An 11,861-nucleotide genomic window follows, 5' to 3' on the forward strand; every position below is an offset into this window, starting at 1 on the left:
GAAGGCAGCACGTTTTGGGCTGCAGGACCTGGGGTGTTTTCTTGTTTTCCGTGCAGGCAGTGCCACGGTCCGGTGGTCCCTGATGGGCGGGCAGGACCCACCGGCCAGCGCTCGGCTCTCGCACCGATGAGCTGCGGTGTGGGTGCGGGGAGCAGTCTGCTCGGAGGGGTCGGGTCACGGTACCACCCCACGCATCGTTTGCAGCCACGAAGCAGGGAACTGTGCCTAGGGGGCGGGGAGCCGGACGGGGGGCCGGTGCGGTCCCTCCTGCGCGCCCCCGGGTGCGGGGGCCGGGGGACCGGGGAGGGCGCCCGTCGGGACAGGGACAGCCCCGCCGGGGGCGGCGGGGCAGGAAGCGAGGAGGCCGGGGCCGGGCACCTGCCCCGAGCCCGGGTTTCATCACCGGCCAGCCCCGCCCCGCCTCTCCCGCCGGCACATAAAGGTGCGGGGCGGCCCGGCCGGCACCACAGCACATTGTCCCGCTGCGGGCCGCTCATCATCCTCATCCTTCTCGTCTTTATCCTCATCCTCGCCCTCCTTATTCTCCTCCTCATCCTCTGCTCCCCGGGGACGCCAGGGCGATGGACACCGTCTGTCTGCGGGTCCGCAGCCTCCTGCTCTGCCTGGGTGAGTGCTCTGCCCGTGCGGGGCGGGAGGGGAGCGGGCGCAGAGCCCCCGGGCTGGGGCACGGTCGAGCTGCTGGGAAAGCTCCAACAAAACGTAGGGCTCAGGTTGCCTGGCGGTGAAGCCAGGAGGAGTTTCTTCTCCCAGATGAGGACAGGGATGGGTGGACCTGGGTGTCTGTGTTTAGGGGGAGCGGGGCACTCGGCTCCGGCTCGGTGGGCGCTTCTACAGGGAGTTTCATTCCTTGCGCGATGCCCGGGTGTCCCCAGGGGCTGAGGGAAGGGAATGTTCATGGACTTTCTCCCAGCTCTGCTGGCAGCACGGGCTGCTCAGGGCCGTGCAGTCTGTTCTCTTTCGCCTTGCCGTGTCTTAGCTGAGGTCCGGTCCTGCTGCGGGAGGACTGAGACCGAGCCCAGCAGGTGGATCCCCACGGCCGCAGAGACTTCCTTATGGTATCAAAACAGGCTGTGCCAGCCTTGGCTTGACAGTTCCCCACCTCCTCGCTGGGAGCTGTTACTCTATTGCATGACATCAGCTACCTGAAAGTCCACAGTGAACACGTGTGTCCTTGGAGCATCCAGAGTCCTGGAGCCTGGGTGTGAGCTGCTCCCTGCCACACGCTGGGGCTGGCAGAGGTGACTCCAGCTTTGTGGACAGCACACCTCGGAGGCAGGACCCAGACCTGCCACACTCATACACTGCCTTGATGGCAAAGCATATTCTCACACTCGTGGTCTTGGGCTCAGGGTTGCAGTGGATGGGGAGGCTCAGCTCCCAGGACTTCTCCTTTGGGGCAGATGTTTCCTCAGCTGCTAAGCCCTCTGCACCCTGAGTTTCCATCCTTCATCTTGGCCAGGTATTTCCACAGTAGCTTGTGCACAGCACCTTACTTGCCAGGACAGTGAGCTAAACATCTTGTAGTCTGTGACTCAGCCATGCTTTGCACAAAACTGGCACTGGAAGGAACTGGTGTGTCCTCATGGATTTGTGTACAGATTTATGTATTTCCGGGGCAGGCACAAAACCTCATAGGATGGGATAGATTAGTCATAGCTAGATGGCATCGTAACGAGTGGTGCGGGCACTTTACTGCCTTGCCCTGCCAGGGCACCAGCCTAAACAGAACTCCCTGCCACTGGCAGAACCTGGGAAGACCATGTGCAGCTTTAAGAAGTTTCTTGACTCCTGGTCTCCTTGCAGCCACTTAATGTCCCCTCAGTGGGGAAGGCAGGCCTTGGATCTCCAGACACTTTCAGGAGATGCTAATCTTACATTTTCCTGCATGACATTTGTCTGACCATCAGCAAGTGGGCTGAACATAAAGGTTGCTGAGTCTGGAGATGTGGAAAATGGCAATGGCTGATGTGTCTGGCTGGAAGCAGTAACAGACTTCTGTTTCTTCTGTGGTGAAAGGACCTTTGCCCTCATGTGTGTGGTGGAAAGCAGAGTGGCCCAGGCACAGGGGTGGAACAAGATCACTGGCTGGAGGTCTCCATAGGTGTGGCAGCAGTGCCAAGATGACTGGGTGCACACAATATGTCATTATTTGCATTATCTCTGCTTCAGGGTAAGTCCTGGCACAACGTTGAAGATGGCTGTGTGGGCCTGTAGCAATTCTGGAACAAGAGTCTTCCCACTCAGAGCAGCCTCAGAGCTGCTCTGGCCTGGTCCTGGGAATCCAGGACTTAGGGTCAGCAGTTCTGAAGCCATGGGTACAGAACCTGAGAAGGGGAAACCTGGACACTATTTCCCAGAAACACATACAGTCCCTCTGTCCAGTTGTTCTAGGGGTCATTTATTTGAGCCTTTCTCTCTCAGTCCTGTCATATCTGGGGCCTCCATTTAGACAACTGCCAAAAGTACACAGGCCACAGGCACGAGGGGCAGAAAGGGCTGATAGCATCTCCTTTCACCTGGCTGAGAAGGGCAACCTGTACATCTTGTGTGTCTCATCTCAGGAAGAGGAGTGCTGGACACCTGTCTTGATGCCTGATGTGGTCAGGCAACTAGGTACTAGGGACTTCCTACTCAAAATCTGAAGAAGCAGCCAGATGATGTATTCCAAGTGCAAGGATGGGAAAGTGGGCTGGGTCTGAGGTGGTTCAAATTATCTCGAATGACTGCTTCACCTTTCCTAGGAAAAAATGCTCAAGCTGCAAAGCCAGTAGGACAGAGTGGGCACAAAGGAGGCCTCAAGACATTCAGGCATGGTCTGGGTGTCCAAAATCAGGTGACAGGGATCCACCTTGATCTAGAGGTAGGATGCAACCTACATGAAAAGTGTGGGCCCTGTGGCAGAGAGACCAGAGGTGCCAATGTGATGTATCATGGGGTCTTCTTCAGATGAACCAGTACAAGGATTGTGATCTCAGTGACCAGCAAAGCTAACTGGGATGATGATGAGACCCCTTGAAAACAGGTGTACATCTTGCAAAGAGCCTCCTGAGCACCCTTCCTCCCCAGCAGTCATCCAGTAACTGGAAGCTGCTGCTGGCTGTTGGTGATTAGCCCTTGCATCTCAGCTTTGATGAAGGCTGCAGGAAGTGGAGGCAGCCAGCCTCTGTCTCTCCTTTTCCTTCCTTCCTTCACAGAAGGATGAGCAGACAGCAGCATTGTTACTGTTCCAGGAACAGCCACTGCTGCCTGTGGGAGGCTGACAGGAACACCTGCCCTGCCAGGTGGGACTGTCCATGCATGCTGGTGGTGGAGCAATAAGCCTGGCACTCACATTCCTGCAAATAATGAATATCCACCATCTCATTACTGTTATCTTGTACCCTCTAGAGTGTTTGTTTAGTGAACAGCAAAGGAATAAAAATGTAACTACCTCTCCCAGGTCCATACATCACCTGCTAATCACTCTGGGAAAGGCTCTCCTTCACCTCTGTGGCGTGTGGATCCCTTCTCCTCCTGCAGGATCCCCCCCCCCCCACATTGATGTCAGTGGAGAATTATGTGTATGGGGAAAGGGCAAAATAGAACAGTGTGGAGCAGGAAGAACTTTACCCGAATATAGAAAATGCTGCTGGGTTTCAGCAAATATCCACACCTGCACTCCAGCCTTTCTCTCCTGGTGTCTGCAGTCAGGTGGAGCGGCTGGAACAGAGCAAGCCTTGGTTTGGCATTGTAGGATGAAGTTATTTTTAATTGTCCCTCACAGGTGTCTTGAGTTTTGGCCTTTCCTCCAGCTGGAAAGCTGTACCTCCTTCTGGAGCAAAGAGAAGAGCTGACCCATCTCTTTGATGCACCTAGGTTTGAGTTTCTCAGATGCAAAAGCTGGGTTCTGCTAACTCTCAGACAGGGAACTTTAGATAAAAAAGCAGCTGCTCAGATTATTCTCAGCTCAAGGAAGTATGCAAGCTGAAACAGAACTATGTAGAGGTTGTCAGCTGGCTTAATCCATCTGCTTAACTGAGTAGATAGAAGTGGTGATCTCGGGTACCTCTGGCATACTTTGCCTGCACATGCTCTCACCTGGCCCCAGCCCAAGCCTGCCATAGCACCTCATGCAGAGGTGACAGCAGCAGGACAAGGGGAACCAGAGGCAGCCTCAGTCACTGCCTCTGGCCAGTCTCAGGAGTTCAGCATCTCTTTTACCCATGGCAGCCTGTCTGCCTAGTGGGACAGAGCTGTCCTGTGCCAGGGGAGCCCATGAAATGTCCCTCTGCTTCCTGGGAAGGACTGACTAGGTAAATCTTCTTTTCCCAGCATCATCTGGGACAGCAGGTCCCTGGCTGAAGCTCAGAGCCTGCAGTTCTAGCAGTAACTGAGCTGCCACCATTTCCTAGCTGATGGCCTCATCCTTCAAACCCTTTCAGCTTTTCTTTCTCAAATTGGCCTTACAGAGTGTCAAACTGCTTCTCCTGATGTACTCTACAGTGAGCAAGTGCAGAGCTGTTTAAAAACAAAAAAAAAAAATCCCACCCTGAAAGTAAACTGGCTGGTCCTGCCCCACTGGAGTGAAAGGCAGGTCCTGCTGAGTCACCCTGCCAGGCACGGATGTCACCAGCTTGCTCTCCTCTGCAAGCCAAGGTGACAGCACCATTGGTCAAGTGACTCTCACTTTGGTGGACATAGACTTTGTCCTTTCTTCTGAAGCCTGGTGGAAGCCTGGTTTACTAGCTTTGCCAGGAATGTAGTAGAGAGGGAGGTAAGGAGAAGGAATAGTGTTGTTAAAGAAACAGAAACCAAAAAAAAGCCTGTCCCTCTAAGATAGGTTTTCCTGCTGTTCTTGTATCTTGATGGGATCAAGCATAAAAAAAAAAAAGCTTTTTAATCCCCCAGAACTAGATGTGCTGCAGGAAATCCATAAATCACTACTAGATTTAACTCTGAGATGTAATGAAACTTTCTAATAACTGGAGTTGAATTAGAGTGATCAAGAAATTATGAAGGCACACTCCCTCCATTAGCCATGCATGACCTGACAAGTTAATAGAGCCAAACAGCCCAAAGACACAAATTACAGACTTCTGTGGAATGGGGCTGATGAGTAAGCAGTTCATGGGCAGGTTAGTTTGTGACCACAGCAGGAGCATCAGCCAAGTGGATTCCATGGCCAGCTGCTCCTCATGGGCTGGCCATGAAGCTACAGGTATTTGTGTTGGCCTTCAGATCCTGTTTGGGACTGTTCATTTAGCTAGGAGAATACCTGACAGTGTGCCTGTACAGCACTGTACAGCCCAAAGGATGTCAAAATGCTTCAGAAGCTGAACCTCAGAGGGAGGGGCAGGAGGCCCTTTGCTCCCCAAGACAGTGCAGCCATTTCCCCTCTACTCAGAGTCCTCCATTCGTTGGTCAGTAGCCCCTCCAACCCAGGGACCAGATGAAGAGGATTTGGGATCTTGTGTTAGCTGTCTTTGCAAGCTTTTAACTGAGGAACTTGGAGCCAAGAGTGGGCATTAGTGCAGGGGCTGGCCAGGATTTCAGGGTGGGTACAGCCAGTGGAGGGCCTGAAGAGCAGCCTGGGGCTGAGCTGTCCCTGGAGGCAGTGGTGGGGCACTGAGCCTGGCTCAGCACTCACCTGGTGTGCTGGGTCACCTACCAGATCCACTCACTTGCTGAGTCCTCAGAAATTCTCTCCCCATGGGCTGCTGTGGCTGAAGGACAGTTTGGGTTTGATACCAAAAGAACTTCTCTTGTGATGAGTGATGGATTGTCAGCTCTGACTGTGGAACCCTGGCTGTGTCCCTTGGGCAGGTGTGTGCCAGACTGCTCAGAAACCCAACAAAGTCAGAGCTGCCCTAATTCCCTCCTCTCCTGTGTAATCTTTCTGAGCCTGTTCCTGCCCAGTTTCCCCCAGACTGTGCCTGAAAGGTGGACACAGGCACTGAGTTTCTGTTTGATATCTCTTCTGCATTAAAAGCTTGCATTTCAGAGATGTTTCTTTGGGCCACCCTATGTGATACAGGCAGCAAATCTCTCAGGCCTGTGGGTTCCTCAACTTACAACACAAGAGTTTTCCTACTAAGACAAAAAGCTTCTGTGTTTCTTGTATTAATAAGAATACCTCAGTTGAGGTATTCTTATTACTTAATTAATTACTTAACTCTACTTGAAAAGCATCAAGTTTTGACTCTTATTTTTTCATTCTCTCATAGGTTACCTATTGCAAGCAGTGCTGGGCACAACAGTGATCCCATTATGTGGGCCTGGTGAAATGGAGAACTGCACAACAGCACTGAGTGAGTTACTGCACAGCTCTCTGTAAATAACAAGTTTTGGCTTCCCATCTTCCCTTGGGCTGGCAGCCACACTGGGGTGGGTGCTCTTGGAAATCATTTTTCTGTTGAGCAACCTTGCCAACATCCCACAAAGTGTTTGGTGGTGTTGAACATGGACCATTTTTTAGCCTGCATTTTCTTTCATATGGCCTCTTCAACAGAAGAGGTCTGTCTGAGGTGAGAACTCTGCTGTAAAATCAGAAATAGCTTATGTGGACCTCCCAAAGGAAAACTCAATGTAACTCTGGCCTGGGGAAATGCTCTCCCTGTTCAGAAGGCTCATCTGCTTTACTGCTTGCTGCCTTGGAGGTCTCTTGGTAGCAAGGCTTTTAGTCACACCTGTAAAGCTTGTATGGTGGTTAGGAAATACAGAGGGAAAATCAGGCTGATGAGGTGCTAACAAAATCTCCCTTGCAGTCCAGACAGAGAACAGTCCCCGTGTGGCTCAAGTTGGGATAACCAGATGCAAGCCTGAAATGAAGGATTACTGCTTCCACGGGCAGTGTGTGTACATTGTGGACTTGGATGAGCACTACTGCAGGTATGGAATGCACACAGTGTGTCCTGCAGACCTCCCCGAGGTGCCTTTCAGGTGAACCATACATGGCCTTGGAGCTCACTGCTGCTGACTGCTAACACCACTCCAGCCAAGCATTTAAATGCTCACAGGAACTTTCAGAGAGCAGTGTATCTGTAGTACCCCTAAGCTGCACGTCAGCAAGTGTTAAGCACGTGTGCTGGCTCCAGTGAAGCCTGGGTGAGAGTTTTAGACACCTGAAATTTATCACTGGCCCAACTCAAACTGGGGACACTCCCTCTGATGGGCTTCTTACCTTGCATTATGTTACAGCACTGTGAGTCTGGACCTCAGGCAAAGCAGCAAGGCCTCTCCTTTGATCCAGCCTACAAAATAAAGGCCCTCCAGGCATTTTTAAGAGTATTTCTTGTTTGCTTGAAGAATTTGGAATCATTTCTGGGGCCATTCCATCAGTTCCAAGTGGCTGTCCTGGGGCGAGCAGCAGGCAGCAGTGCTGTGCACTGCTAAGGTGCATCCCCAGGGTGGTGTCTCTGATTCTGCCTCTTACCCCCAGGTGTGACGTGGGCTTCTCCGGTGTCCGATGTGTGCACTCAGAGCTGGTCAGGCAGCCCCTCAGTAAGGAGTACGTGGCACTGACAGTCATTGTAGTTCTGCTCTTCCTTGCTGCCATCTCCATTGCAGTCTACTACATCTGCAGAAGGTAAGAAGGATTTTCTCTGTGGCTCAGGAAGGCAAGTCAGCTGTATGTGTAGTGAGATGTCCACCACAAACCTCCAGATAGGCTGGGATACCAGCACTCATTTGGCTGCAGGGAGACAGTTGGATCTGCAGACCTGCAGGCCTGCACTCAGTAAGTGTTCAAACAAAAAAGAGGTGTGCTGGCTCCATGGCATAACTCAAATTGCAGGTGAGACAATCCTCCTGCGCCTTGTAACCCTGATGGAGGGATGTGTAGGTTCACTCACCTCTGTCACAGAGGTGTGCTGAGATACAGGAGAGGGCTGCCAGGGAACAGGAAAATTGTTCCTTTTCTTGGTAACGCTGTTTCCTCAGTCATGGGGGACATGGGTTAATACTAAGTGATTTGTTTAGCTGCTGTGCTCATGTAGTCACTGTGATATCACATGCATTGCCTTACCAGCTGTACTGTGGGGACAGCAGTCCCTCCAGTAGCAGACCCACAAGCAGCAGGGATGGCTCTCCAGGCTAATAACGGATGGTAAGCAGCTGACAGGGAGCTGAGGAGGTGGAACAGCCCCCGAGCGAGAGCTCAGCTTCACAGGTCTGACAGCTAGATGGTAGCCACTGGAATTCCTCTTCCCTACCTGGAGATGCAATGGCTCATCACCTCCCAACAGAAGATGGCCTAGCTGGGCAGGGTACCCTGCCCTATTGCAGGAAGGATCCAGCAGGATTTCCCCAAGACAAACCTAGTGCCAGCAGCAAGTCTTTAATGCAGATGTGAAATCTTCAGTGAGGAGCTGAGAAAGGAGACTGCGTGCAAGTTATCTCAGAGCTGGCAATGAGGGCAGACAGAGCCTAGCTGCTAGAGACCTCAAACTAACCTCAGGTCATACAGTGTGTGTTGGTCTTTTTTACTTCCTTCCATCCCCCTGCTCCCCAAAAAGCCATTTGGAGCCCCTGGCTTTCCAGAGCTGACATTTCTGTCCTTGCAGGTACCGAAACAAGAAGAGACGAACGAACGCCAGGGAGTACAAGGAGGTTGGTGCCCTGTAGAAGAGACCAAGGCTTCCTACAGTGTTCTGGTCATCTGGTGGAGTCAGTGGCCTCCCATCTATTTAAATGTTATTTTTATTAACGATATTTACAATATTTATATCCTTTTAAAAATTTCAATTGTTTTGTGATCCAATCAGTATAGGTCAAGCATTTTATTTTCAGTGTTTTATTTTTTTATTAAATAATATTTCCTAATGAGAACCCCACCTGAGTGGTTCTGTGGGATAGAGATATATTTTTATAAAAGCTCATCTTCTTACTCTGAAGAGTAATTTTATATTTATTCTTGTGAATATGCTCAAAACAATTCCACTCCTTAAAATAAAAGTCCTACACAATGTCAAAATGTCTCTGTGGTTTGATTGAAAGTGAACCTTGGTGTGGCTTGGCTGAGCTGGTTGGTACCAGCACTTGAGAACTGAGAACTGGTACCAGCACATCCCCCTAGTGCTTCTGCCATAGTATCTATCCTACAGCTGGGAGCAGGAGAAAGGCAAATTTTTGAGTTTGGGCTTTAAATTGGTATCCTGTTGGCCTGAAATAGTGACAGAATAGCATGGTGAGTTTAGTCATGCCCCAAATGTGGCTCCTGTGAGCAAGAAGGATTCTTGCAACGTCTGAATCATCACAACATTCTCATGTTTTCAGAAGATGTGAGGAAAAGCACAACCTTTGCCTCATTCCTGGTCTTTGCCAGAGGGCTGTGTGAGCTGCTCCAGCCTGTGTTCCCTGGTGTTTGTGACTCTGAGACCTCTGCTCTCTTGGCATTGTGCAACAGGATCTTTCTAAGGAAGAGTGGTGGGGCCTGAGACATTACCAAGTGATGAGTTTCACAAGTTCTCAGTCAGCCAAAGACTGTTGTGGAGGAATAAACCAGCTCTTTCCCCCTCCTTAAGTTGCCTGCCTGTGATAGATGCTCTTGAGACCAAGCAAATAAAAGGGAGGATCTCATTCTCAGAAGCTACTTCCCTTTGCTTGCCTGCTGTGTGCTGTCCAGCAATCATTTTCAGCTGAACTTGTGGGCAGCAGAGCCTGGCTCTGCCTTGCCTGGTCCTGTAGGGCACTGCCTGCCTGTCACCTGCCATGGGAGGGCTGCTGCCAGCTCAGCACTGCACACACACTGCAGGCCCCCAGAGGAGGCTGCGCCCGTGGTTTGGCCAGCAGCAGTCTTGGGGTGTCCTGCCAGAGAGCAGGGGGGCTGCGAGTGGGCCCCAAGCAGGGTCCCTGGGGCTGGGGCTGGATGGGCAGAGCTTGTCTGAGTGCTCTGCCCTGACCCTGTGGCCTCTGCCCCTTCCTTTGGCAGAGATGAGTCATGTGGAATGACAGCTCTGCTGCTCACCCAGCTTCCTACTCACTTCCCAACCCGGACTTACTTTCCCTGCTATTTTTCCTCTGATGAGCAGCAGCCAGAGCAGAGGTGTGGGCAGGCAGAGCCTGTGGTGCAATAGCTCTGCCCAGAACCTGCCCATCTGCCTCCCACTTCACTCCCCGGTGGGCAGTGCATGAGGTGAAGAGCAGGGATCTGAGCAGAGGGATCTGTAACAGCAGCACACAGCAGGAGAGCCATGGTGCTCCAGGCTGCTGCATCTGAGCTCTGTTGGCAAGGCTATGGCCTGGCATTGAGTTTTTTTCTCACTGTGCTGCTCTCACTGCTGTGCTGTCTGTGAGCTACTAGCACACGTGGCTCTCCTGGTCTTTCTTGGGCAGATACACACCATGTTCTGGGTGCTGCAGCCACAGCATCATCTCTGCCTGCCACAGGCCTGCAGGCAAACAAAATGCAATTAAGGGCCAGGCCTGCTCAGCCCAAGTAAGTGGTGCTTTAAGGCTCATCACCACTTCTCAGGAGCAAAGCTTGACCAAGAGGCATGGACCAAAGACAAGAAAATCTTCCAGCTCAAGCATAGCAACCTAGGGGTGGAAGGGGAAGCCCTTTGCACGTCCTGCTGGCTGCAGGCAAGCTGGCTGCCCCTGCTTGATGTGAGGTCTTTCACAGAGCAGCCTGGTCTGGCCTTGGGATGTCCTCCCCATCTGTCATCTTCTGAGATAACTCAGGAGCTCATTGTTGGCACTGCTACAGACCAGTCCTTGCCCAGCCCTCTCTGCAGGTCAGGCAGTGTTTAAGACGGGTCTGGTTGGTGCACATTTTTCCCAGCCTCTTCCTTTGTGTTTCCCTTCAGCATCGGGTTAGAAGGGGATCCTTGGTCATTCCCAATTAAATGGGTTAACTCTGTGTCACACAGCCATTATTAGCTGCTCCTCAGCTTTTCACTTCCTCTCTCCTCCTGTAATCCAGCTGTCACACAGGAACCTGTTCTGCTGGGTAACTGGTGGCAGCTAGAGGCACCCCAGCCACAGCCTCACAGTTAGCACAGCCTTTCCAGTGGGAAGATGGGGCAAAAATCAATCCTTGCAGCCTCCTTCCAGTCTTGCTGTGACCGTTCTTAGGACACCTGCTGACACATCTTTGCTTCCCCCTCAGGCTTCCCTGTCTGTCCATCATCTGCTCTGGCTGGTCCTCTCTCCCACCTTTTCCAAGTGATGACCCCACCTATCTGAGGTCCTGTTAGCAGAGCTCCAGTGGCCAGAAGGCTCCCAGCCCTGCCCTGCCCTGCTTGCTGCCACCCTGTGCAGACAGAGGAGCTGGAGGTGCCTCTCCCCACTGCTCTTGCAGAAGTTCCCAGTTGCAGGCACAGCAGCAGCCTGGGGCTGATGGGGCCTTGAGCTGTTTGGATCAGGCAGACCTAAGAGGAGCAGTCCACTCCCAGACCTCTTCAGGATTTGTTTGGATTTTTCTATCTCTCTTAGCTTTTAGCTGACTGTCTTGATTTGGCTTGGGCTTTCTCCACCTATCCTGTTGCTCATCTTACTCCCAGCCCATAACAGCCCTTCCAGACCCCATGTTTTTCTCACTCCTGTAGGTGATTGAGCAACTGAGAAGCTTGGGGCCACATACCAGCCTGCCACCTCAACAGCTTGGGCTGGCTGGACGTAGATTGCCAGTCCAGCAACCACGCAGCCAGGTCCTGATGACACACCCCAAATAATGTGTCTCAGAGAGTGAACCTCCCTCATTCTTTCCATGGTTTCTGCTGGCACCACCTCCATCCCTCTGGTGCAGCTCTTCCTTGCCCTCACACCCACCATCAGAGTCACCTTTGGCTGCAGCTCTTTCCACCAGTGAGAGCACCTGCAGTGACCCCTGGGGCTTCCTCAGCCTCACCAAGTGCCTTCTC

At 52.1% G+C, this 11,861-nt stretch overlaps 1 protein-coding gene across 2 annotated transcripts; it reads left to right on the forward strand.

Moving 5' to 3' along the window:
• The first annotated feature begins 365 nt into the window (after positions 1-365).
• On the forward strand, positions 366-8,971 carry EREG (epiregulin). 2 transcript variants are annotated; one of them, XM_071744210.1, is made up of 5 exons: positions 366-627; positions 6,225-6,308; positions 6,765-6,888; positions 7,439-7,585; positions 8,244-8,555. In XM_071744210.1, the coding sequence occupies exons 1-5, from the start codon at positions 582-584 to the stop codon at positions 8,317-8,319; spliced, it is 477 nt and encodes a 158-aa protein (XP_071600311.1). In that variant the 5' UTR covers positions 366-581; the 3' UTR covers positions 8,320-8,555. The 2 variants fall into 2 exon arrangements, with proteins under 2 accessions (XP_071600311.1, XP_071600312.1); XM_071744211.1 differs by lacking the exon at positions 8,244-8,555 and adding an exon at positions 8,562-8,971 and having other exon boundaries at positions 383-627.
• The last annotated feature ends 2,890 nt before the right edge of the window (positions 8,972-11,861 follow it).

The sequence above is a fragment of the Heliangelus exortis genome, chromosome 4, assembly GCF_036169615.1.
Source record: "Heliangelus exortis chromosome 4, bHelExo1.hap1, whole genome shotgun sequence".
NCBI classification, from domain to species: domain Eukaryota; kingdom Metazoa; phylum Chordata; class Aves; order Apodiformes; family Trochilidae; genus Heliangelus; species Heliangelus exortis.